This window comes from Molothrus aeneus, chromosome 2 (assembly GCF_037042795.1).
Source record: "Molothrus aeneus isolate 106 chromosome 2, BPBGC_Maene_1.0, whole genome shotgun sequence".
NCBI lineage: Eukaryota > Metazoa > Chordata > Aves > Passeriformes > Icteridae > Molothrus > Molothrus aeneus.
Window position 1 is genome coordinate 7,772,472 of NC_089647.1, and position 25,965 is coordinate 7,798,436.

At 35.0% G+C, this 25,965-nt stretch overlaps 1 protein-coding gene across 1 annotated transcript in view; it reads left to right on the top strand.

Moving 5' to 3' along the window:
* GBE1 (1,4-alpha-glucan branching enzyme 1) overlaps positions 1 to 25,965 on the top strand; it is a 138,194-nt gene that overhangs the window by 30,481 nt on the left and 81,748 nt on the right. Inside the window, exons 2-3 of the mRNA XM_066571923.1 lie at positions 4,318 to 4,487; positions 12,090 to 12,202. Coding sequence (XP_066428020.1) covers positions 4,318 to 4,487; positions 12,090 to 12,202 — 283 coding nt within the window. The remainder of the gene's footprint in view (positions 1 to 4,317; positions 4,488 to 12,089; positions 12,203 to 25,965) is intronic.

Genomic DNA, 25,965 nt, shown 5'->3' on the forward strand with positions numbered 1-25,965 from the left:
CTTTCTGTTCTTGGGCTAATGCTAAGACTGAAACCTTTTCAGTAAGTCTGAAGACAACAATTTCATTATTTCAGTTTTAAGAAACACTGATCTATTAACAGAGGCTAAATGAATGAATAAGGCACTTGAAAACCTTACCTTTTCATAAAAACTCCAGGATCCAGAAGTACACCATAAGCAGCCCCCCTTTTGCTGCCAGCACTTGTCAGATTTGCGTTACTGTACCTGTAGTAAAGGACTTCACGTGCAACTTCTTTTAGTCACTTCAGATGCTCTGTTCAGGCATTCTGTAGATCCTCTTGTTGCTCAGTTTAGGTTTATTTTGACCCAAAAGTAATGGTTGTGCTTTTCAAGTCATAATTGGGTACAGTTTTTACCTTGTAATCCTCACCAGTGTCGACATTAACACTCAGAAATTACAGCATCTTAAAAGACTTTGCACTTTCTGGGAACTTGAAAATTATGAAGGCAGAAGTCAGTCTTTTATTGTGACTTACAGCTCTAGATGCTGATGTCCAGAATGTTGAAATTCTCACAAAATGCATTCAGAGTCTGTCATATAAGTATATATATGCATAGTTGAACAGGACATAACTTGCAGTGTTGAAGAGATCACAAAATGTAGTCTTAATCAAGTGTTTATCTCTGGTATTAAGACTTGTATGCTATTAGTGAACAATATAAATATTAGGAATTGGTTGGAAAAAAAAAAAAACTGTCATTTTCTGTGTGTAATCCTGGGGTGTCACTTTGGAAGATAAAAAAGTGTTAACAAGCCTTAGGAGTATAGAAATGAAAGCTGAAATAGTCAGAAAAATATTCCGAAAAAAATTGAAAAATTTTTGCCTAAGTGAGCCTCTAAATATTGGCCAGGAAAGCAAAACCTTGAACTTCCCTAAAATTCCTAAAATACATGAATATGTACTTAACTCAGTCCTTTCCTTCAAAGGAGCAGCAGGCTACAGTTGCTGTTTTACAAGGTCTTTCTGCTGTTTTACAAGGCCTTCTGTGACAAGTAATGTTGTTCTGTGTCCAGAAGTATTTCATCTCCTGAGATGAGTTTTGGGAATAGTTCATGGCAAAAGTAATTGATCCATTTCAGGAGTTGGTGAGTGTTTTTGTGAGCTTTGAGCAAACTACAGTACCTTACTGGCTAATCTCAGGAGGTAGTTAAAAAGAATAAATTCCTTCTAGATTATAATTTAAAATCAATTATGGAGAACACTAGTTGTTGCAAAAGTCTTTATTTCTGCAATGTGATGCAGCAATAATACCTGAACTAACTTAGTCTATTAAAATCAGCATGCTTCTGTACAAATAGAAGGAGCATTCTTATTCAATGTATATGATGCTGTGATGCTATGTTCCAAGCAAAATATGTCCTGTATACAAAGCCATTGTTTTAAGAATGTTATGCATCCTTGCTCAACAATTCTTCTGATATGTTCCCTTTTTGCCTCCCCTCCCTCTCCCCCAAAAATAATTTATTGAGCATGTAATCTTGCTCACCACTCCTTGAAAAGTGAGCAGAGAGTTGACTTTTTTCACAATGATACTCATGATCATTTCATCTATTAAATGCCATGGTGTCCTTGTGTCATGATTTCCTTGAGCTCTGAATTTACCGAAAGGCAAAAATTGAAGCAGTGGGTGGTCTTAGTGATTTTGTGACAAGAATTAAGAGTTTACAATGTCTGTATTACTGATTTTTTTTCCCCCAATGATACAGAATCACATAATTGCTTTCTGAAATTCCATTTTCATCCATCCCACATTCAAATCCTGAATTTGTTAGAGGCTTATTTATTCTGAAGGAGATGAATGGGTTTGATTCCTGGGAAGGGGTCATGTTGAGGAAGAGCAGTAGGCCACTGGCATGTGTTGCACCTCTAGGTGATGTGAAGTGAATAGAAGCCTTTTCCTTTTCTGCACTGAAATTTTCTGTCCTTCTTTATGGCTGGTTGTTGTTCTCTGGTAATAAAGGATTCATTTCCTTCTTCTGCAGCTTTCAAGGGTTTGTGACTGACTTTTGTTTAAAAATGAAGCTTACCACTACTTTTACTTTCTGCTGAGTATGGGAATAACTGCATGCAACTAATCATGTTCTTAAAGCTGTGTTCTAAAGTGACAATGTATTTGTGGTAAGAGTGGGGAGGAAAAGAATAATTTTGGTTAGTTAATATATTTCAAAACCTCCTCTTCTGTTTTAGCTGTGTCAAGCTTATTGCTTCAGTTAGATCTTCTCTGAAGTCACAGCAGCTACCTATAGTAAAACAGATCCTGCTTCAGCCACAGTGGAACAAAGTGGAAGCAATACATGTGACAAGCAGCAATTTTAAAACAGCTTATGTATGGCAGACAAACAGGGATTTGCAGATAACACTCCAAATGAGCTTCTTATTATATATATTTTTCCCTTAACCAATTAAATATTTATATACAGAAAAAATATCTATATGTATATAACTATACTCCTTGTATCATACAATATTTTAAAGAATGACTTAAATTTCTAAGCTATAGTGGTTGTTTTATTTTTTTCCCCAAGGACAATTCTTCAAAAATACAGTAATTTGATTTTACTGGATGATATATGTTGAAATTCTGAGAGTATTTGTGACTTGCTATGTGTTTCTGTATTTAAGGTTTATATAAATCTTTGTGGTTGCATCTGTTTAAAATGTAAGTTGATCAACTTACATTGAGTTTGTATATGTATATAATATACATATACAAACAGTGAGTTTGTATATGTATATTATAAAATGTAAGTTGATCAACTTACAGTGAGTTTGTATATGTATATAATATACTTATAGTTGGAAATCTGACAAAATATTTTCCCTCAAGGACATAAATGAAATTGATTATCAGAGTAGTAGTAGTTAGTAATGCACTTCTGAGGATTATACCCATGAGCAAATTTTAAAGGAATAACGCTGGTAGATGGGCAAAAATATTTATGAGTGTATTTGCTACTGTGTATCCTGGAGGCATTTTCAAATCTTTCTCCCTTTAAAGGTGATCCTCAGTCTTAATAATAAAATCATAAAAACTCACTGGGAGATTAACCTTAATAGTAGTCATAATACTCTAAATTAATACAGGTAATGCTGTTTACCCTAACTAGTAATTAGACATTTTAATCTACTTTCAACTAATTAAGGGCCAAAAAAATGAAAACTTTGCAACAAATCACAGTTTGCAGTCCTGACACTGCAGACAGACTTACTTTTCTTTGAGCAGCAAGGTGCTATTCCATAATGCTGGTTTGGTGTTTCTATTTCCTATTACAAAATGTAGGAAGTGTAATAAGGCTGGTGAGTTTGGTTTTGCTGGGGTTCTCACTGGTTTTTATGCACTTCAGAAGACTCTTTACCATTTATGAAAAAAGAAACACATTTCTAATTTACCTCAGGAGTGTCTTACTGAAAACAAACAAACAACAAAAAACTGTACAGGTAGCATTAATTAAATGCTCAACTGCAGCTTTTAGCTGTGCTTCTGGACAAAATAGCTCATAATTTAGGGGTCAAAGTTGATATCTTGTTTATATCGTACCCCTGATGTTACCATCAATTCCAGAAACTTACTTGGAGAAAACATAGCAAAATATGTCAAAAAACTCTAAGCTGTTACAGGCAAAGGTTTATGCCAGAGGTTTAGGGCATTTAAATTCCTACTGGTATAAGTAGGGTATGGTGCAAATAATTACTTTTATGAAGCTGCAATTTTTTCCAAATTGTTGCAGCGTCAGGGACTGACTGCAAAGTCTTGCTGATTGTCTCTGTAAAGAGGTTGCCTAATGAGCCCCTTTCTGCAAGGACCAGATGGGTTTGTCCATGCTGACGTGCTGTACTGCAAACTTTTCAATGGCCTGAGATTGTCTGTCTATTAAAACTGGCTGTGAGAGATGTGGCAAGCCTATCCAGCTCTCCCTAGGAGGCTTGTGTCTGATATTAATAAGATGGAAGGAAAAGTGCTAGGCTGTTCAGAGTGTGAAGTTCTCCTGTTGTGTAGTAATACTGGGATTTCTTGGCTCCCAGTCAGGAATTGTAGTTTTACACTGAAAGTGCAAAATGTTCCTGTAAAGTAGAAAAAGCACTGACAAACACGAAGATTGCAATTTTAGACTGTGTAACAACCATGGAAAAATTGCATGGGTTTTATTAGATTTTTTTTTCCTATTCCAGTAGAGAGCAGTGAATCTCATGTTAGTGTGTTTATTTTTTTTTTTATTTTAGAGTTTTACACTAGTTAATGTAAGAGAGATGCTTGCTAATCTTTCTAAAAAATGTTCTCTCTTTTCATTGCAAGGTATTCTCTGTTTTATAACCATTTGAAGAACATTGAGGAAAGTGAAGGTGGCCTTGATAAATTTACCAAAAGTTACAAAACCTTTGGAGTGAACCAACTTGCAGATGGTGGAATATACTGCAAAGAGTGGGCACCAGGAGCAGAAGCAGTGTTTCTTGCAGGTGACTTCAGTAAGTATTCTTAGGAAAATTTCTTCTCCCCTGCATAATGTTTTACATCAATATTCTCATCTTTTAAAGAAAATTTTGTCACAGTGGTGAAATTCTGGTAGTAAAAAACGTATGTCATGGCTTAAATGAATAATATTTTCCTCTGCGTTGCAGTAGCTTATGAAGATGTGTTTCTGTTGCATGGTCAGTGTTACACTTTTTTTTTAATACCCCAAAGCCAATGACTCATGTTACACTGGATCACACTGCAACTTGAGGCTGTATCTAAGCTTCCTGAAGTTCTTTTTAAAGTTTTCTAACTAGGCTTTTATAAAATTATATGCAGAGAAGCAAAAATAACAGTGAAATAATTTGCTTCATCTTTTTACTGATCAAGCAACAGTTTTGTTAAGGACCAAGGCTCTTGAGAATTACCACCCATCCTGAGAGCTTAGACAAAAGTTCTGCTGGAAAATGGTAGCCTAAAATCAAACTAAATATTACTGAAAGAGTGGCTCCTCTGTGTTTATGAGGGCAGAAGAAGGAAAGGTGTTAGCAGAATGGGAAGGTGGCAGTATTACGTGGAGGAATTGCATTGCTTTCTCTGAGAACCACGAAGATTATTCCCTTTGGATTTGAAACAAAAATATCAATTTGCTTCTTATTTGAAGGCTAGCTACACTCAAATGATGTTCCAGAACTTTTAGATGAAAGTGACATTCATCATTGCTCTTCAATCCTGCAGTACTTGCTCTCCTTTTTCTTTAGGGTTTCCGAGAGCTTTGTTCTTTTTTTCCTTTTCACCTCTACTCTCTCTTCCATTAGGTCTGCCACAATACTGAAGAGGGACTTTCTGTCAAATTATTTTGTTCATTTAACTTCATTTCAGAAGCATGTAGTTTTATTTATCTGACTTTGATTTAGCAAAAATACTGATCTAGGGAGTGCTCAGTGTATTTATATTGCAAAGAAGCAATATGGAAAAAAGTCCTTTGAAGCAATTAACTACTTCTGCTGGAGCACAAAGCTAAATGTTGGCCATACCTTTCCCCTGTCTGAGGAAGCTATTGAAATGAAAATCTTTTTTTAGGAAGGTTTTTATTTAAAAAAAAATCCTCTTTTTGATGCAGAAGATGAACAGCAGCCATGATCCTGTTTGATATGACTAACATAGTGAATGATAAAGTAGCTTTTCTTAAAGTGCTGCTTGTCATTTTATTGGAATAGACATTGATAAATAGGTTAGTGTAGTTCGTGCATTTTAATATTGAAATTGGTTATGTCCTCTAACACTGAATAATGAGTCATGTATAGTTCACCTGCTAGATAGATAATAGTGATTTCAGGTATCAATACAGACTGCAAGGCAACTAGATCAGGTTATTTTCATAGGTCAATTTTATATGTATAAACATGCAGAAAATTCTCCTCCTTGTCTCTCCTCTACTTGCTGCAACCCCATCCGTTGCTTAAGGTTTTCATGGGGTGGGTGCAGGTTAAATGTCTCAACTCAGCTAAAGACCAGAATGCATTTGTTTTAAATATGTATTTTAAGAGATGTTAATATTAAAACCAGATTTTTAATAACATCTTTAATATTTTGAAAAGAGGCCATAGCTTGTAAATTGTCTTATCAGGTTGGAGGGGGAAGTATATGTATACCAAAATAGGGTAGCTAAACACTGCTATAGTTTTCTAAACCCTACTTCATTTAAAATATTTGATGTAATACATCATATGAAACAGAAATTTAGGACTAATATCTTAGAGTAGTTGTATGTAGACACTAATGAAGACAGCAATATGAAGAGGAAATAAATTAAAAGAAATTCATTGTAACATGGGAAAACTGTGTTTCTCCTATATATCAGTTAATCATAGTAAAGTATTCATTCCCAAAGGGGACAATAGTATACTTGGAGAGACTGGAGACATGGAAGATTGTCATTCAATTCATATGATCTTGAATAGTATTCTCATGGAAAATGGATTACAAAACCCTAAGATTTAGAGTCAGATTGCTACAGATATGTTTAATTAAAACTGAATCCCTTTAACCTTTCTCTAAATTTTCAAGCAGGTTAAAGTCTCAGACTAAATTTATGATTATATTGTGTTTAAATTGGATATTGGGATTGCTTTTAATAAGATTTTTTTTAATAAAACTTTTTTTTAAAAAGAACCATAGTGTAACCACATTGGGGAAGTTGGAAATCTTAAACAAAGAAACATTGAACTTAGATGGCAGAAGCTCTTTAGGTTTTAAACTGAAATATGGGGGTATATAATGTAAAAAACTGTCAATTCATGCTTTTTTTTTTGGAGATGAATAGCAGTGTTTTTCTTAATAACATGTTATTGTTTGAGAATAGCTTAATGTTTGATGTAAAGACACAAAGTATTAGTCTCTGCTGTTTCATCTTAAGGTATTTGAGGATCAAAAACTAGTAAAAAAATAAAGTGGCAAATACAGGTTTTGTACAGAGACCTTGAACTTTTTTTCCCCCAATTTATAATTAAGCTTATAGTTGATAATATCTTTGTTATGAATTACATGTAAGATAAACATGAATAATTTTCTTCTGTAATTATATACATGTGAAGCCTTAGTCCTGCACATGTATTTTTTTCTGATTGTCTTTTATGCCTTATTACCAACAATAAAAGCTTTGCTATTAAGGTATTTTGACCCAAATTATGGGATTTTTATACCTTATTCTCAGAAACTTGTAATGAATTGGATAGCTCCAACTTATAGAAAAATTCTTAATATCACTGTGTGTTTTGGAAAAAAAAAAGCTAGCAACTGGTAATAGTACACAAATCTGTAAGTGGATTGGAGAATGAAACATATGAATTCAAGAAAATCCCAATGCTTTCAGAGCCTTTTTTTTCTCTTTAAAACTCCATAATTGGAGAGAAAAAGTATTGTATCTGTTGGTGTTCTAGTATGAAGCTTTATCAAAGAAGTATTAAATGAGCATCCAAAACCATTAAGATTTGTCAATTAGTACATTCAGCATCTCAATAGATCAAGTGTATGAGACAATTACTCAGCTGAATTTCCAACAGCAGAGGCTCTATCAACATTATAGCTCCTTCAAAAGCTCTCAGTGATAACACTGAATATTTCATTTGTGTGCCCTATATCTGAGAAACTCAATGACTGCTGACAATTTATGGCTGCTTTAAAATTGTCTATTTCAAAATAAGTCACTGCGTGTGAGTGACTGTGAGTTTTGAAGGTAACCCATGGAATTTATGTGGGAATTGGAACACTCAGTATTTGTAATTGGTCATGTGGAAGCTCAGTGGGTTATCTGTAAACAATTCCTTAATTTTAACAAGAAAGCTACTGGTTTAAAAAGCTTGAGAGTAAGTGTGCATATGTTGATTTGGAAATCAGCATTTGCTATAATACATTGTTATATTTGTGGTTTCTGTTCTTTTAGTTGTCTTCCCTTCCCTCCTTCCCAGCTAACATTGATCTAAAATGTTGATCAGTCTGGAATATGTGGTTGGGTTTTTACTTCCTTTTCCTTGCATTGGTGGGGAAGGCTCCTGCAGAGGTTGGAGGGAGGGTAGGATAGTTGGTTCTGGGAGGATATTTGTCTATTATTTAAACTCTGACAGGATCCCTTCAGAGTGAAAAGAGTACCTTAAGGCACTGTACTTCATAATTTGGGTATCTGACAGCTGACTGAAAACTTCACATATCAGAATGTTTTGGGGTTTTTTTATTCCAGATTTTTACTGAAATGGAGTCTAGGTACTGTCATGATATCATGCTGAATTTCTTACTGCTTCCTTTCAAGATTTTTTTTATAGATAAATATCTGCATTTGATGAGTAAAGTCAAACCGTGTTATATTTCTGTGGGTGCAGATGATTGAAAGCAGTAGACTGTAGTATAAGGTGGCACTAATATACAGGGAAACATCCTATCTAAGAAGTAATGACACTTGTTTTTATCTCACTGTTTGAGCTATTTGCCCAGTTTCCAACAACTCCAGCACAGGATAATTAATGTAATCTGCTTTAAAAATAATTAATGTGAGGAGAGGAAGACCTAATTGGCCACTGCGTAGACCAGAATAGTGTCCTTGGAGGATCTTTCCAGTTATGTTCTGATTTCATATTCTAATAAAGGGGAATACAGGTATCTTGTTGGGATACTGGGATTTTGATGCTCTTTCCCTTGTCTGAAATCTTACTTGCACGATAGACTTCTTCAAGGATGCTTTGTGTTTGCTGACCTCTCTATTCTCTTTAGGTGTCTTTAATTGGTCAAAGTATGTGGAAATAAAATGGCTCTAAGAGATTTGATTTCACTTGAGAATTCAGCTTTAGTTTATAAAGCTTTTTGACTTCTGGAAAAAAAAACCAACTACAGTTGTTGTATTGGACAAAGTCAATTATTTGATTAATATGTGAGAACAACTCCTTTCCTCTGTGAGAAGTGTTAATTTCTTGTGTGAAACTCCAAGTTCAGGCATGAGCCTCAGAGTTGTATGGATGTATCCTTGTCAACGTGAAAACAAAATCAAGAGATTGAACAAGAAGTCACTCAAATTGTCATTTAGCTGGAAATATGCATTTAAATTGATTTTTTTGTCACAAATGGTAGAACCCATTTGAATTCTGGTCTGCATTAAAGCTCAGTTCATGATTCTTTGGGTGCTAAGGGTGCTTTCATGCTAAGCGTGTAGTTTTGAGCAAGAAGTTCCTTTGTGCCTCCCGTTGCTGGGGTAGGATGTAGTGTTTTAATAATTGGCTAGGATTGGAAGATCCAGTCACAGAGATGAGACAAAACAAATATCAGGCTATCAAAGATGTCTTCTGTGTTGGATTAAGCAGTAGCTGAGGCTTGAACTTTTGTACAGAAGCTTTTGCCTTTGTTTATGGCTTATGAGTATTCTGTGATGGTGTGCTTTTCCCCCAATACCTGTTCAAGCTGATTATTTGAACTTCTGCTGGTAATCTCCTCAGCTTTTTCCTGTTTGTAGTTATTGGCAGAATCTTTGAAGTCTCTGTTCTCAAACTAAGATCTTTCTTTTGACTTTTAGTTTTTCATCTTCACAATACTCTACTAATCACTTGTTGGTTAGTTGAGTTTGTTTTTTTTTTTTTTTTTCTTCCCTCAGGCATTTTTGGGCTAAGTTTTGCTGAAAAAATCAGAAAACCAAGCAGTAAAACTGAGATAAGCATGAGCCACTCTCTCTTTGAAAGGAATATTCAGTTTTCAGGGTTTTCTATGTTCTTTATGCCTCTGGCATTAATACAAAGCAGTGTTTTCTGTTATAATCTTTCTAAGTGAGCTCCTCTCCAGGGGTAATTAGTAAACAGTGGGTTTAAATAGGACCGTCTGGGGCAGATGGGTATTGCTTTGCATTTATTTTTAAATCATGAGCCACAGGCTTGCAGTCATGGACTGTGGCTGGGAACAGGAGGGATTAACAGGAGCATCTGGCATTGCTGGCAGGTGAAGGGGAAAGTTCAGGCAACTTTGGCAGAATCATCAAATCTGTCTGTGGAGAGCAGAAATATTTAAATAGGTAGAGAGATGTAACCATTCCTTCTCTGAAGGAGGGAAGAGATGTGATTTTAGTAGAGGTCATGAGAATATTTTTTCATATTGTAACAATGCAGTGGTTTTGGTGAACATGATTAACTCTGTGCAGGTTCCTCTGGGTGAGTTTTATAAAAACTGGGCCTAAGAATTTTTTGCTGTAACTTTTAGTTTTGCTCAGTATTTATCACCTGGCATATGTGGTTCAGTTTCTGCATTGAATCAAGAGGTGTAGCTCTGTTGGAAAGAGTTCCATGAGAAGCCATGAAGATGATGGGATAACTGGGAGGGAGAAGAAGATGGAAAGAATTTAGAGTAAGTCCCCCAAGTTGGGTTTTGACTATCATAAATCCTAATCAGTTTTTAAAGCAAACTTCTTTTGACATCTCAACATCTTGTTGCATTTTTCATCTTCCTTCCATTTTCTCTTTTTTGCCTGGAATGTTTATTTGAGATAGTCTAGCTGCTTATGATTAAAAAAAAAAAAAAACCACAACTTTTTCAAGTGCTGTTTTCTACATCTTTTTTACCATGACCTGAAATAAAAAAATATATCTATATTTTGTTGTATAAACACTATAGTTTGCAGTTTACACATTTTGTTAAGGAGTATTGTTTGATTTCCAAGGTGTTGTTTGTTTGATGTTGGTCCTAGGAATAGTATTTGTTTAATTATTTTTCTTGATTAAAACTTCAGTGTAAAGCCAAGGGGGATTAACCACTTTAATTCTTACTAATATGTAAGTTCTTCTGCTGTTAAGCAATAGTTTAGTAAATACATTTCCTCTGCTAATATATATAATTTAGCTCCACTATCCAAATACTTTAAACATGATAAAACTATCATCTAAATAGAATACTGAATTAATTTCATTTCTGTTTTACTCTCCAGTGTAAAATGAGTAGGCACCAGGATATTTGTCTGGCATGGTTATTTTTGTCACATTGTGTGGCCTTGTTTAATTTGTGTCTTTCAGTGTTCTTTAACTAAAGATTGGCAGTTCTTGGGTTTAAACAGCTGTGCAAATGCAACCAGTAACTTTGAAAGCAGTCTGGTCTTTCTCTGAAATGCAACACGTCCATACATTGCCAGGAAGTTTTATCCTTTTATTGCACAGCAGATAATATTTGTGATTATTCATGTTTAGGAAAATACATATGTTGATGGATAGACCTTCATTTCTCTACCTCCCCTGCTGTGATTTCTGTGGTGGCAAAAGTGATGATCCTGCTTCAGTTTAACTGTCCATTTTTTTAATTGAAATGCTTTTAACCTGAAATTTTTAGTAGCAATGTTGTTCTATACAACTCTGAGTTAAAATTCTTAAACTGAAGGCTGTTTATTCTTCTTTCAATGATGTGTGGGTTTTGGTTTGTTGTTTTTTTTGGGTTGTTTTTTTTTTTTGGTTTGTTTTTTTATTACAAGAGGCCATGGCATGCAAATAGATGAGCATGAAGGAAGATTAACTAGTGTTGCTTTAATGTCTTTTAATTCAGTTTTCTTTGTTTACTGGTACCTATTTAGCTTGAGTCTGTTGCCTTGAACTATGTGAAACAGATATTTCAAGGCAAAAAGAAAAAAGGAATTTTCAAACTTATCTTTTATTTCCTTCTAGCCTAGAAATGACTCCATTGCTGAAATGTGTCAGTTCAGAAGTGAAATCTTCACTCCATTCAGGAGTTAACCTTGATGTGCTTACAAACACTCCAGACCCCCTTGGCAGGTGTCTGTTCAGTTGGACAGGCCATAATGACCATCCTTGCACATATCCAGTACTCAGTAAATCCAAAGAGGACAAAGAGTCTTGATTTAGGGGATTTCAGCTTGCTTCAGTTGATTTTTTTTTTAATGACAAAAGAATCTTCCTGAAGATTTAAAACTGTGACTTTTCATTTTATCCTTTTTGAGTGTGTGTCCAGTATCAGGCATGAAAGTATTTGTGTCTGCTCTCACTGAAGTTTATTTTGAGAAAGATGCAACTCAGAGTTACACCTTTGAATTGTAACTGGATGCATTTTAAGATGAACACTTGGTATTATTTCTTATATTGCAGATGGCTGGAATCCATCTTCTCATCCATACAAGAAGTTGGAATATGGCAAGTGGGAGTTGTTCATTCCACCTGAAGATGGCCAATCTCCTGTGCCCCATGGGTCCAAGTTAAAGGTGTCGGTTCTAGATTTACTCTAACTCTTATAACCCTTCTTACTCATTTACTGTCCATTTTGTTTTCTTGTAAGTAACTTTATCCTCTTCTAATTCTTCTAAGAAGCAGAATCAGTTTATCTAGTTGAGCAAAGTGACCTAAAGGAGTGAAAGAATCACAAAGAGAGATTTTAGGAACAGGCATATGTGGCTGAAATGTAGTTGTAGGGTATTGCACCATGCCATAAGAGGAAAACAGTTTGCAAATTGATAATCTGAAAAAGAAGATTTAAGTAATGTATAAGTAAAATCCTTCTGTATTTGATGCAACTACCTGTTAAGATCCTATTAAAATCTCAATACCTTGATAATTTTTGCAGTACTTTTAATCATGGCTTTTCAGGTGATTTTTTTTGTTGCTTTAATGGTACATGCAGATTTATAAAACTTCTATTTACCCTTCAGGAATTCAAAGTATTGAGTGGAAGGCTTAAGTAAGTGAAACTGAACAGAATTGTATTTCATGGGCATCCATGAGCTTTAAGTATTTTCTTCCAGAAATTAATGGAAACTTTCTTTGAGCTGTCAAATGCCACAGTTGTATGCTTAGTGCAAATACACCTAATGACACCTAGCTCAGAGCAGAGTTGATGATTTCTAGGTGAATATTGATTTAAATCAGAGATGTGCTTTGTTGCACTCAGAGCTTGAGTTTCAGAGATACTGGGTGCTAATAGAGGGCAGTACTAAGTAGTAAAGGAAAGAAATGTACTGAAATTACCTATGGACTGGGAAAATTAAAAACATGAGAGCATTTGTGTGATGCTACTACATTTTCAGAGGTCCCATAAACAGAACTAAGATACTGGGAGAAAAAATCCTCATTTTTCTGCTGAAAATCTGTTTAGGCAAACAAGAAATCTGTTAAAACAAAGATATGTGGGAAAATGCTCTGGAAATGCTTACTTCAGTGTGTGTGCTTATCTCTATGCTTTTTATCATGGCTTATGAAATAATCCCAGTAATAAATAAGGATAAATTGAAGTTTAGGAACAGTCATTCAAGGACGAGAAAGCTGTTTTTATTTTACAGAGAAGGAAAGAAAATACTTGTCTGCAACTCAGAAATGCAGTGATTATGCAGCAAGGTATGAGAGTGCAAAATGGTTATTTAATATTTTCCATGGTTTTGAGATGCAAGTAGATTAGATTTGATTGTTGCTGAATTTACCATCTCTGTTTTATCTACAAAACTCTTGACCCATCTACTGTAGAATATTCCATGCTTTTTGTCAAGATTAGAGGTGTGAATGGTGATGAGTATTGATAATTATTAACACAATAGCAAAAAAAGCATAGAATCTTAAATGCTTTTGGAGCAATGTAAGATGATTTTTTTTTTCTCTTGGATAATCACTGGTCATATCTCCTTATTTTGAAGTAAAGTCTTGATAGTATTTTCTTCCTGTTCAGCATTTTCTTTGAAATATAAACTCCATAAAGCAAAGATTGCATTATACATGATTTTTTTAATATGTTGAATTGCTATGGATTGCATTTGGTACTGATGTACTTTCAAGATGAACTGCTGTACTTCTGTAGTTGCTCTGTTTTCTGAAAAGCCAGAAGATACCCACTGGCACAATACAATATGAGTTTCCTTTTTTAGGCTTTTTCTATCCTCTCACTTTGCCTAAAATTGACCATGGAAAGCACAAGTGAAGTTATGTGGCTGTCATTGACACTCACAATACCTTTTTGTCCAGCAGGCTCTTAAAGCAAGACTGTCTGTCTGCATGTGAAACAAATTTTCTTTGGAGTATATTCATTACAAAAGGACTAAATATTTAGGAACTTGATTCATGAGTGTATGTAGTCATAATTGATGGCTCCATCCATATGGAGTTACTCCCTGCCTCATCTGTAGCTTTGCTAATAATCTTTCATGACACTGTTTTGTTCCATGGTGCCTTCAGGACTGAATCCAGCACTTCACAATGTGTACTTGTGATGTAGTCAGATGATGAGACTAACAGAAAAAACCAAAAAAGCCTCCAGTTAAGGTAGTTCCAAGATGGTTTTTCACCAAAGCTTTTGGAGTATTCACATGGTAGGCATGTACCTTACCCTCATGCTACAGCTGATCTTACCCTCTCCCATTCTGCTATAATGGGTGCAGAAAGCTTCTGCTTTTCTGTAAGTTTTCTTTGAGCTACGTGGTTCAGACATTTATGACTGTTCATAAACGTCTGTATTTTGTGTGTTAGAGCGCAGTTTTGCTGTTCTTTGTTCATGTAGAAGCTGAGAAAATTGATTGTTTGCAGATAGAAATTGCTATGTAGATTGCAGAGGTAATGTTGAAATACACAGGCACTGGTGTCTGCACTAGACTAGGCAACAGGCATCTTTCTAGTAATGAAAGTATTTCCCATTTTTCTTTACGAAAGAAGCCTAAGGGAATCACAGCTTTAAAAGTTTATTTTACCAGTATGATTCTTAAATACTTAAGTTAAAATAGTCAACTTCACCCATTATTGTTAGGGGAAGAAATGTCTCCTCCAGAAGGGCCTTTTCTTTAGCTTCTGTCTACTCTGTTTTGATCTTCAGTTCCACACAGGCGAATGCCAAGTTCTGAAATGGTAACAAGGTCATTTCTTTTAAATAAGTAATATCTAAGCCAGAATGGGAAATGGATGGAGTGTAGTCGGTGACACTAATTTAGATCAGGTCACAAAATATTTTTGTGGGGAAATAAATAAGGAGCAGAGGTCAAACGTTTGCCTGTTTTCAAATAGTAACAGGCTGTCTACTGTAGCTCTTCAGGCAGTGTTCTCGTAAGTAAATATAAACATTGCAGAAAATGAGTAATTAAAAAACCTGCTGTAAATCTTCTGACACTTGTCTGTGTGAAGAGATGGATGCTTATGAGAGTTGAGTGACTCCCTTGTCAATTTTGACATCCATCTTCAAAATAAGGTTACCTGCTAGAAAAGGGTATCTTTTCTTTCTCTCAATCAACTGGGAGCTTGGACTGAGTTAAGTGAACAAATATTGTTGCTATTATTGTAGGGTAGTGCTGGTTTTTAAGCTTCTGATAGGTGTCACGAGTGAGCGCAGATTTAAACCCAAAGCCAAATGTTATCCTTTAATAAAAGAAGCCTTTTTACCTCTCATTTTTTCTAATGAGGTATTTTGAAAGATGTTTTTTGAAAACATCAGCATGTCTGTCATTCTACAGTGGTAGCAATTGGGGTGCAAGTACTTACCCTTTGTGGTAGAAAATGACTGCTTTTGTTTCTTTAATTTTTGGTATCCTTAATTAAATTTTTAGAGGACGCAGCAAGTTTTTAAAAATTATAATAGATCAACTTTTATAGCAAGTCTCATTGTGGTCATATTAATGCAGGAGTTTAATCATTGTTACACTTTGTCCTTTTACTGTTTATTTATAAATTATTTTTCCAACTGCTTAAATGTACCTGCAAATTAGGTTTTCACTGTAGGTGGCGAGATCCTAATTTTAAAGTAGTGTCAATGGAGTTTAGGGATAGTATTGGTTAAATTTGAGATTTTAGTATCTGCACTGGGGAGCTTGCTTAATGTTATTTACAGGAATGCTGAAGAATAACAAAGAAAATGGAAAATGATTGGCAAATGGAATCCTTTAAGAATTTAAACCTAGTTGAAAATAATTTCTAAATTCATGGTCAAGTTCTGAAATACTTTCACACATCTAAATTAGAAAAAATGGCAAGATCAGTACTTGAAAATTATTGGCAATTATGGTAGAGCTACTTGCTGCCCTGTTACATTAACTAGGAAAAGAATCTGTATAGTAGAACCACTAAATTTTCTTTTCTGAGCTGGAGAGGATATATTAAAATAGAAGTGATTGTTCAACTTTCTAATAATGACAATAGAGCTGTAATTTCTGAAATTATTACCAGAACAATAATTTTTTAGACTAATCAACTCATCTGACACGTTAGCTAACAATGTGCTGGGTAGGTGCATGAATCTATATACGTGCAACTAAATATCACTTGAATATTCATGAAATGTAGTTAATGTATTTTTCCTGAAAAGAACACCTCAGAAAGTGGTGGAAACTTCTTAAAAAAAACCTCTGCATTCCATTATTTGTTAAGTCTGTATCCTTTTCTTCTTCACATGTCTCTGTGTGTATATATATATATATTTTCTATGTATTTAAATGGTGACATTTATGGTTTTTTGAGGGAGTATCTTGTACTGTAATGAGGTGATTAGATCTGATAACTTGTGCACTTGTTAATACAATATTTTTCTACTGATACTCTTGCATGTTTGAGTGGTTTCAGTGATTGCTGAACAGGAGTTGTAGGTGCCAAGGTGGGTACAAGATCGAGGCAGGCATCAGCAACACAGTTCTGTCATCAGTTTGTACAAAATGCTTTTAAGTTCACTGTGATTGGTTTTAATGGTTTTCCAGTCCAAATGTATTACCCTTTTTAATACTCAAATGTACAAAGGAAAGAGCTACATTGAGTCAGAGCGTTAACAGTTTATTCATCATGATTGAAGGTACCTAAAGTACATTTGTATTTTTGAGGTAGAGGAAAGCTAGTTATGAAGAATAGTTTTAAAACTTAATCCTTACAGTTTTACCACTCTATGCTATACTTCCTAGTAGATCTGCATGCTCTGTGTTAAACTTGTACACCTTGAAAAGGAATCAAATGTGGTGAGCAGGTAGGTTAATCTGTGTCAGGGAACCACAGCTAGTAAAATTCATCAAGTGTAATTACTGTCACCAATGAAATAGATGGTGCTGCAGCTGACCCCACTGATCAGGAGGTGCAACTACAGTACCAGACTGGTGTGGAGTTCAGGTCTCATGCACTTCAAGCAGTCTGCAGTCAAAAACGTGTTTATAATGAGAATGTGAAATCTATTAATAATGGCCGGCTGGTGGCCAGGATTCTAGGGACAGAAGTGTTAAAGATGTGGTTGGCTTTCAGGGTTGTAAAATGTAAATAGAAACAGAATACCTGGTTGGAAGGGACCTCGAGGATCCTCTGGTCCAGCCATTCTTGACAAAAGCATGGCCTGGTCACAATGGCCCAGCACCCAGTCTAGCTGGATCTTAAGTGTCCAATGTTGGGAAATCCAACACTTTCCTGGGGAGATGATTGTCATTATGACATAGGTTATGTGCAGTCAGATGGCTTTTACAAAGGGAGTCCTGGGTACCCTGAGCAGAGGCACTAAACTTGATTTCAGCAGAAACCTTTCTGAAGAAATGCTTGCTATTTACTTTAATATACATGTAGAAACACTTCTAATTATTCTGGTTTTTACCTTAGCTTTGGGGAGGAGGGAATATCCCTGCTCAGTCTGCCAAGTCCTGGATCACTTGAATATAATTTCTTAAATAGTCAGTAGGATGCAAAAGAAAAAAAAAAAAACAAACAAAACAACCCAAAGCACAATCACCAGTTTTGCAAATTTGAACAGTGAATGAAACAAGTGTTGTGCAGCATCATGGTACATACCCTCTGTGGAGGAAGAAGCAGACTTTAACATACTTTAAAATATTTTACTTTTAGTTTATCCATACAGAATCTAATTGTTTCAATTACTATTAGGTGAACATTTAAGAAAAATGTGATTTTTTTTTCTTAAGGAAAAGAGGGGAGACATCCTAAAGAAGAAGACATCTTGAAACAGAATTTGAGAGTCCATATTAAGAATATACAAGCATGGCTGTGATTCTCATGGGAATTGTTTTTGTTTGGAGGACAGGATCACTTTCTAGGGAAAGCTCCTGATGTTCTCTGCAGTGTGGCACAGCCACCCAATTGCAAGGTGCATTCTGCAGCAGTTGTCCTTGATACAAATGTTTTGTAGTTGAGGATAAGTAATACCTAATGCTTGGGTGCCTCTATTACATACTTCATCAGCTTCTTTTCTACTTGACGTGGCTTGAAACAACTGTAAGAAGTTACACTTACTGTATGTGTAATGTGTGCTTTATTATTATGGTTGCTTTTCAAACCATGCTCTTGTACCCCAAGCCTCTTAACTAAAGTACTAGCAGAATACATACAGGCATGCTTCTGTATTATGCATACACATTTTGATGTTCTTTAGGCTTCATCACTTATTATAGTAACCTTTTTCTAATTGCCATAGGGAGGGAAAATATTTTTTCAAATGTATTTTCTAGAGATTCCAGTTTTCCTTTGAATAATTTTTTTTTTGTGCTAAAAGGTTTTCAAAATCAGGATTCTATACTGAAATAAAAGTTTTAATGCTTTCCCTCAGAACAGGTGTGTGTTTTCCCTTTGTGAAAATAAACTGGCTGTCCCTCACACCTGATAATTCTGCCCCTGTGTAGCTAACAGTTATATTGTACTTGGGTGATTAAGTGAAGTATTTTCTATACACTTGAACGTTAAATTCAGTTGGAGATGTTTCTGTGTGATGTTGCTTTCATTTTTAACAACTCTCCTAAGGCTTCCTGGATTTTGACGGTTTGATTTTCCTATGGTATTTTTATCTGCATAGATATTTTTCAGTACTAGGCTACTGGGTCCATCTTTTGAATTACTTTTTTATTCAAATAGATAATACAGCGTTTTTTGGTTTTTTTTGTTACTACTAGTTTCTCCTAGTTTTTTAAGATAAGCACAAAAGTAGAAAAAAGAACAAAAGCTTTCCTTTTTTACCTGATCTAATAAACTAGTTAAAGGTGTTCAGAAGTTCTGCAATGCAATTGAAATACTTAAATCACAAATGGAGCTGCATCTCCCTCTTTTGGAAAATCAAGGCATAACTCCATGACTTGGCTTAGAATACAGGGTTTTGCCTGTTTTGTATCTTGATTGTATTTTAGTTTTACTTTATTTTCTTTGCTTGAGGGAGAAAGGAAGGGGAAAAAAAGGGGGAATTGTGAAGAAATATTTAATATCCATAAGTTTTGATTGCAATAGCTGATGTCGTGATACATTTACAAAGCAAATAAATCTCTCTCCAATGATTTTTGAATGGCACAGATTTGCCTGCACAACTTTGTTAAACATGTAAACCACTTAAAAAGTACTGTTATGTCTGATAATTAAGGAATTTTTTTTAATATTTGATATTAATGCTTGTCCCTTTAGCAGCTTTCTGTTTCAGAAAATAGTTAGGAAGAAACAGAGCAAACCAGTCAACTGGTTTGTATCATCTGACTCAGTTTTGATAGTAATCATAAATTGATCAGGAAAACAAAAACTTGGGGGAAGGAATAACGTGACTAGTGTTCTATGACTTTTTCTTTCCAGTGTAGCCAATTTGCAATTTAGGAAGGAAAACAGCCTGGAAGAAGCAACATGCTGTCCATTCTTTCCAAAATTTCATTTCAAGGTTTATGATCAATTCACTGTAAGGAAATAACTTCAGTCTACAAGCACCTTGACAGATAGACTCGATTTCTTGGTTATTTGGAGCAGTATGAATAGAGTATGGTAAAGTTTTTCAGGGGAAGTTGAGTTCTGGAAAGATCTCCCATTTTTTGTGCTTCTTGCCCCTCCAGTTTGGGTGAAGGTTCATTTGGGAACGTACTTCTGAGTTGGGGAAGCTGAAGTGTTGAAGAGCTTCTGATTCATTTATTTCCTTGCTGCCTCTCCTGAGCTTTGTTACAGGGCTGCGCAGGAGCAAGAAGAGTGAGACACTAGTGCAGAAGCTGTGTTTGCTTCTTCATTTCTTGCCTTCTCTTTCTGAGGCTATTAAAGAGAAAAAATTATCTGGCCTCTAAAAATCTGTCAGGTAAAGGGAGACAATTATGGAGTAATGCTCTTTACCATGCTGTTCGATCCCAAATTTTCATCAGGCTTTTGTATTTTTAATCTAAAGCTGCTTTAAAGTAAACTTTCAGACAAGAAACTCTAGATTCCAGTCCTGGGCTCTGCAGCAGGTTGCACTGTGTTATCAGGAAGTGTTCTGCTGTGGTCCTATGCATTAAGAACCAAACATTATGAAGTACAGCCTCTAGATTGCAGTGCTTCTCTCACAAACCCCTGCTGACCTGTAGAAAGAGAGGAGTTGCTCTCTGGTTTCCTCTGTGCTTGTTGAGGGGGTGATGTGATTTTATTTGCTGCTGTAAATGGCCCCTGTTTACACTGCCCTCCTGCAAAAGATCATCAGAACTGTGTGTTCTATCCTGGGTGCTAAAGTCAGGATTGTTTCTTTTTGGGGATGAATAGGACAGACTGGGGTGTACAGGGAGAGCTACTTTCAGCTGATGGATTGTAGCACGATGGGAGTGGGTCTCTTCTCCAAGGTAACAAGTGGCAGGACAAAGAGGGAATTTCTTCCAGTTGTGCTGGAAGAGGTGTAGATTGGGTATTAGGAAGGAGTGGTCATGCATTGGAACAGAGAAGTCATGGAGTTGCCATCCTCAGAAGTTGAGAAAACAGATGGATATGGCACTCAGGGACATGGTTTAGTGGTGAGCACGGTGCTGAGCTAGCTGTGGGACTACCTGGTCTTTTCCAACATAAACAACTCTAGGATTCTGTTTCTGGAGCACCTTGAGGATTCTGAGAAAAGGATGTACAACTGAAAGAAAAAGAGAATAGCAGCATTGTATTGGTGTCTTGAATGCAGGACCTGTCTTGGAACAGCATTTATGAAATAAAATCTGAGATCAGGTTTTCTTATAGCACCAATGTGTCCAAAGTATATTGGGTCAGATTCTTTTGTATTCTTGGAAATTTGTGGTGCTTTTTCTTGGTTACCCTATCTATCTACAGCAAAAAAGTAAAAATGTGAACTTTTATATTCTACAGAGCACATTATGCTAAAAAAACCCTTCGTATTCAAGCAGCTGTTTTCCATTTTCATGTGCTTTTAGAAAAACTGAGGGAGGAAAATACCTTGATGCTAAATTTCTAATAAATTTCCTGTAGTAGAAAAACCTTGTTATGTTATCACAGCATCTAATATAAACTTTCTAGGGAGTCTTTAAAAGTTTATCCTGCCCGTTTTTTATGTTTTGTGTTGAACTTGCTTTTAAGTCAGATGCATGTTATTGAGATGAAATGATATTTCCACCTGTATTCCTGTGGCTTTTATATTTGGATAATTTTGTGCAGAAATGAATAGATCTGAAGCAATTGAAATACTGTAGATTGTAAAATACTGAAATAATAGCTTATTGCCCTTATATAACAAGTCACTTCCATTTCCATATTTATATTAAAGCTAGTCCACTCTCTCATTTTATTAGCTATTGTTGGTTTGATGGCCAATTTAATTTCATCATTGTATTAAAAGCTACATATACCAAGAATCATTCTAAGTGTTTTCAAGCTTTAAAGTAATGAAATAATAATACAGTTTCAGAGCAATTTATTGGCTTGCATATATTCATCAGTTACTTAGTTATCGTTATGTTATTTTCATTTCCTCAGCTGGAGTATAAATGATAAAGCACTATATAACAAATTTCTCAAAAAGCAGAAATGTGTCTAAATTCTTATCTATATATATTTAAAGAACTTTATATATGTAATTTTTAAAGAAATTTAAATCAAAACAAATAACTGAGAAGTAAGGAATGGCAGCATGGCTTTTTGGTTCTAGTGTTTGAACCTGTCTCCTAATTAGTAGAAACAGATGCAGACACCTTATGGAAGCACATCATAATTAAATTAAATGGATTAGATGCAGGAACTGAAAGCTAAAGGAGTGGTTGCTGAGCAGAGTAGTTGTCTGATCTTCTGCAACTCTCTTGAATTATCCTCTCGCACTGTTCTGAAGATCTTTGTGTACACTGGGAATTGGGGTAGCCAAATGGAGCTGATGAGAAGATGAAGGTAGGTAAACACAAAGAAAAAAAGGGATATTCGTAGACATACATGAATTTTAAATGTGATAGTTTGTGTCCTATTACTGCAGAGGTTTGTCTATCATAACAATAGCACAGCCACATTAAGCTCCATTTTTACACACGGATTGACTTTTTATGTGAATTTGTATTTGTGACAAAGCTTTTAAATTTGTTGTGAACCTTTCATACTTTTTATCATTATAGATTGTCTTAGAAAAAAACATGTGATGTCTGTTCATAAAAAGCCAGCAGATTTCCCTGAGTCACAGTAGGTTCAAAATTGCCTGAATGTAAGCACAGAGTTTTCTTTTAAATGCCCCAAGACATCCAGAAGGAATTGCTGGATGTGCTGTGGGTGATATAAAAGGCCTGTGCTATTTTGGAAAGGCAGAATAATGGGATACCCAAGAGTCTCAAATGCCTGAAAAATCAAGGCCTTTCAATTTCACTTGTCCTGCATTGGCAGCATCATTACATTAAATGAGACCTATTTCAGCTGCTGAATTGCTCCTATGTGTTATTGCATTTTCTTTATGATACTGGACTGACCTCAGAGTGATGGTTTCCCCTTAACTGTAATAAACTGCTTTTGAGAGTTTCAAACATCATCAGACTCATAACCCTTATATCTAATTCTATCCTACAACCTACTCCCCATTCCATGAATTTCCTATCCTCTAGTGGACAGACATGGAACACATTGTCACTTTTGTACTGATGTTATTGTGAAGTTTAGGTCCTGCTTTGTCTTCCAGCAGTCCAGCATTTGGAAAATGGGAGTGAACTTTTGCGCACCAGTTTTTACATATCTTCAAAGTCAGCCTTTGTTATGTTTTCTCTGGCTACAGCCGTACATTTGTTTTTTATTTAGGTCTGAAAGTTTTTCAATATTATTCACTTACTAGCACTGATGCTGTAAAATTCAGGTTTAAAGTTGTGTTTTTTCTGTGATGAGTGTACTCATCTGTGAAATCCACAGCACTTACTACAGTGTTTTGGATGCTAAACTTTAGGATGCTGTGCACTTCAGACAGAAACTTTGAAAATCCACCCAACATCCCTATAATGGAAAAATGAATACCAAACATAAATTTTTAACCTTTGCATGCGAAAGATGTACAGCATAGGTTGAGGTCTTCACTTCTGTTGTTTTTCAGTTGTACTTATATAAATTGTGTGTCTGTCATGTCCATTTTTAGAGCAAATTGACTTTTTAATGCCAGGTTTTGAAGGACATTTTCATTCTGTCTTCCTGACACTTATTTCTGTGAGATGATTTATTTAAATGTATTTATATCTCACTTGGAAGCCAGAATCATGTGACATTCAAAGGTCACATCAAGGATTTTGAATGTTTACTACTAGGAGAGGTGGGGAAAAAACCCTAAACTATTTAGATGAGCTATTTTTAAAGTTGATGTCAGCAAATTCAGCATGACTTACTTTGAATTTCCTACATTCCTGTGTTAGAAGTTTCCAATGGGAAAGCCATCATGGAGACTTTGGAAATGGGGGAAAAACCTCTTTTTGATAGTTCTAAACAGGCTTGCTGCTTAAAGATGCCTCCCTCTAGGCACACAGACACATAAAAAATTGTGATGTTGTCTATGTACTATACAATTTGATAATATATTGCTTTGTCTCATGTTTCACACAAAGAGGTGGTTGATGTAGATGGTGGCAACTTCTTTAAATCTGTTATTTTGTATTTGTTTCATTCTGTCTAAATTTGGGCAGTGGAAATGTAACTCTTTTGAGATACTGGTTTCTTTCTTCTTAAACAGTTTTTGTTGGTTTTTAACGACTTGGGCAGGATGTATTAGATTGTGTTGGAAACTCGGATTTCCTTTTTTCCCCTCGCTTGTCCTCTTGTTGGAGTGTTTTCTGCAATAATAGGATCAAAAATACAGGGATTATTTTTACCTATAATTTTCTTTCACTTAAATCTAAACTGTAAAAGACATTGCTTGTGATGAGAGGTTTGGTTCACTTGGCATGTGTTTCATGCTATAGCATTATGTGTTTTAAAAGCTTTATTTAATGGGGGCTGTAATTTTTATATCAAATGGTGGGATGTGCCTCCTCATATACATTGAGGAATGATCAGGGACATGCCTTGTGAAAATCAAGTAGGTAAATCCCAAGGCCAGTTTGAAAAAGCCTAATTTAATGAACATCATGGTTTTATATATGTTCTTTAGAGAACAATTTTTTGAGTTAATTAGAAAATGTAAAGTCAGCTATAAAGTCTTGATGAACTAAGTAGTAGCTGGTTAGGCTGCAACTTTTATGAATTTGTTTTTACTCATTTCAAACTAATTTGTAGGAAAAGTACAGTATCTGTTAAACTGATTTATAGGTACTCTGTCAAAAGTGCTGTGTAATGGCTCTATTCAGTAATCCTTATGCATGTAAAATCTGTAACAGCACATTTCAAGTGTTCAATACACAGCAGCTAATTTTTATATCTGGACACTGCAGAGAAGGGACCACAAGTCATGATTTGGGGTGAGTGGAGCAAGAGTTTTCACCTGTCTTTGTTTTATGTGTGCTTTATAATTTTACTCCTTTTATTATTATATTATTGTTATTTTATTATTTTACTTATATGTAATTGTTTCAAGAAATAGCAAAGCAAATATGGGAATTAAAGCTGTCAGACTGTTTGCATTAGAGTTATTTTTGTCAGTCTTGGGCTGAACTGCTATTTGTTTTGTTGTGCTATTCAGTTTTCTCCTGTTCCTGTGCTCATGCTTCAGCTGAGTGTGGTGACATGAGAGTTCTGTACAAGAAACTTCAGAAAACATTATTTGGAATTTTTCTTTCTAACTTTATTTATAAAAACTTTATACAATATCAGAGAGACAAATAAGATGATTGACTACAGAGCTTGATAATTAAGCCTAGGAGAGACTCTGTAAATGGTATTCACATAAAATTAAGATAAGTATTAAGGAAGCTTAGCTACAAAGAATTGAAATTGCCAGGGATCACTTGATAGATCTGTAAGGACCCTGTGTTGATTATGCTTCTGCAAATCAGAGAAGGAAAGGACTCAACTTTACCAGCTCTGGTGGTGTAATAATTGTTTTTCTTGACTCTGCTTTCTCTGTGCACAGCCCATGGTACTCAAAAATTACAGCAACAAATGAGCAAACTTGAGGTTTCTGCTGTAGGCTTGAAATTAATCTATAGCCATGGCTGGATATATTTGAAAAATGTTTCTTAAGACCACCACTTTAAGAGAAAGCAACAAATAAATTTTATGATTACTTGTTTAAAATAAGTGCTTCTCCACATTTTCTGAGATTTTTAATATTTGCATGGTTAAATTTCATTACTTCTATTTTTGTATAAATGTATCTTGGGTTGAACTCTATGATCTTAAAGGTCTCTTCCAGCCTCTTGATTTCTGTGATATTTTTTTCTTTTGAGCTCAGAGTTGTCTTAAATGTTTGCATAATAGAACTGAAAGGAAAGTTGCAAAATGAATGAATCCAAAAAATTTAGATTATGAGCCTTAAAATAGAGCAGCCTAAAGTTTTAAGACTGTTCAAGTGTGTAAAGCCAACCCTTAGAATAGTAGATTTCCACCACTTGTTTATGACTCTACATGATTACTATCATAATATATGAAACATAACTGTATGTATTTCTAGTAAGTTTTGGTTTTATCTTTTAAAATCCTGTCTGTAAAGGTTGATAGAAACTTATATGATTTCCTGTAAGTCTCTCAATTCCTGAAAAGTGTAACCCTTAAGTTTGGCTTTGTAGATGTTTTGATTAAATGCAAAACTAGCACTTAAAAAAATTATTTCTGAATAAATGCTAAAAGAAATGCACTGGTGTCTTACAAAAGAGGGAAAATAAGTGACTTGCAATTAAAGTGACTATTAATTTAACTATCAATTTAAGTGACTACAGAACAA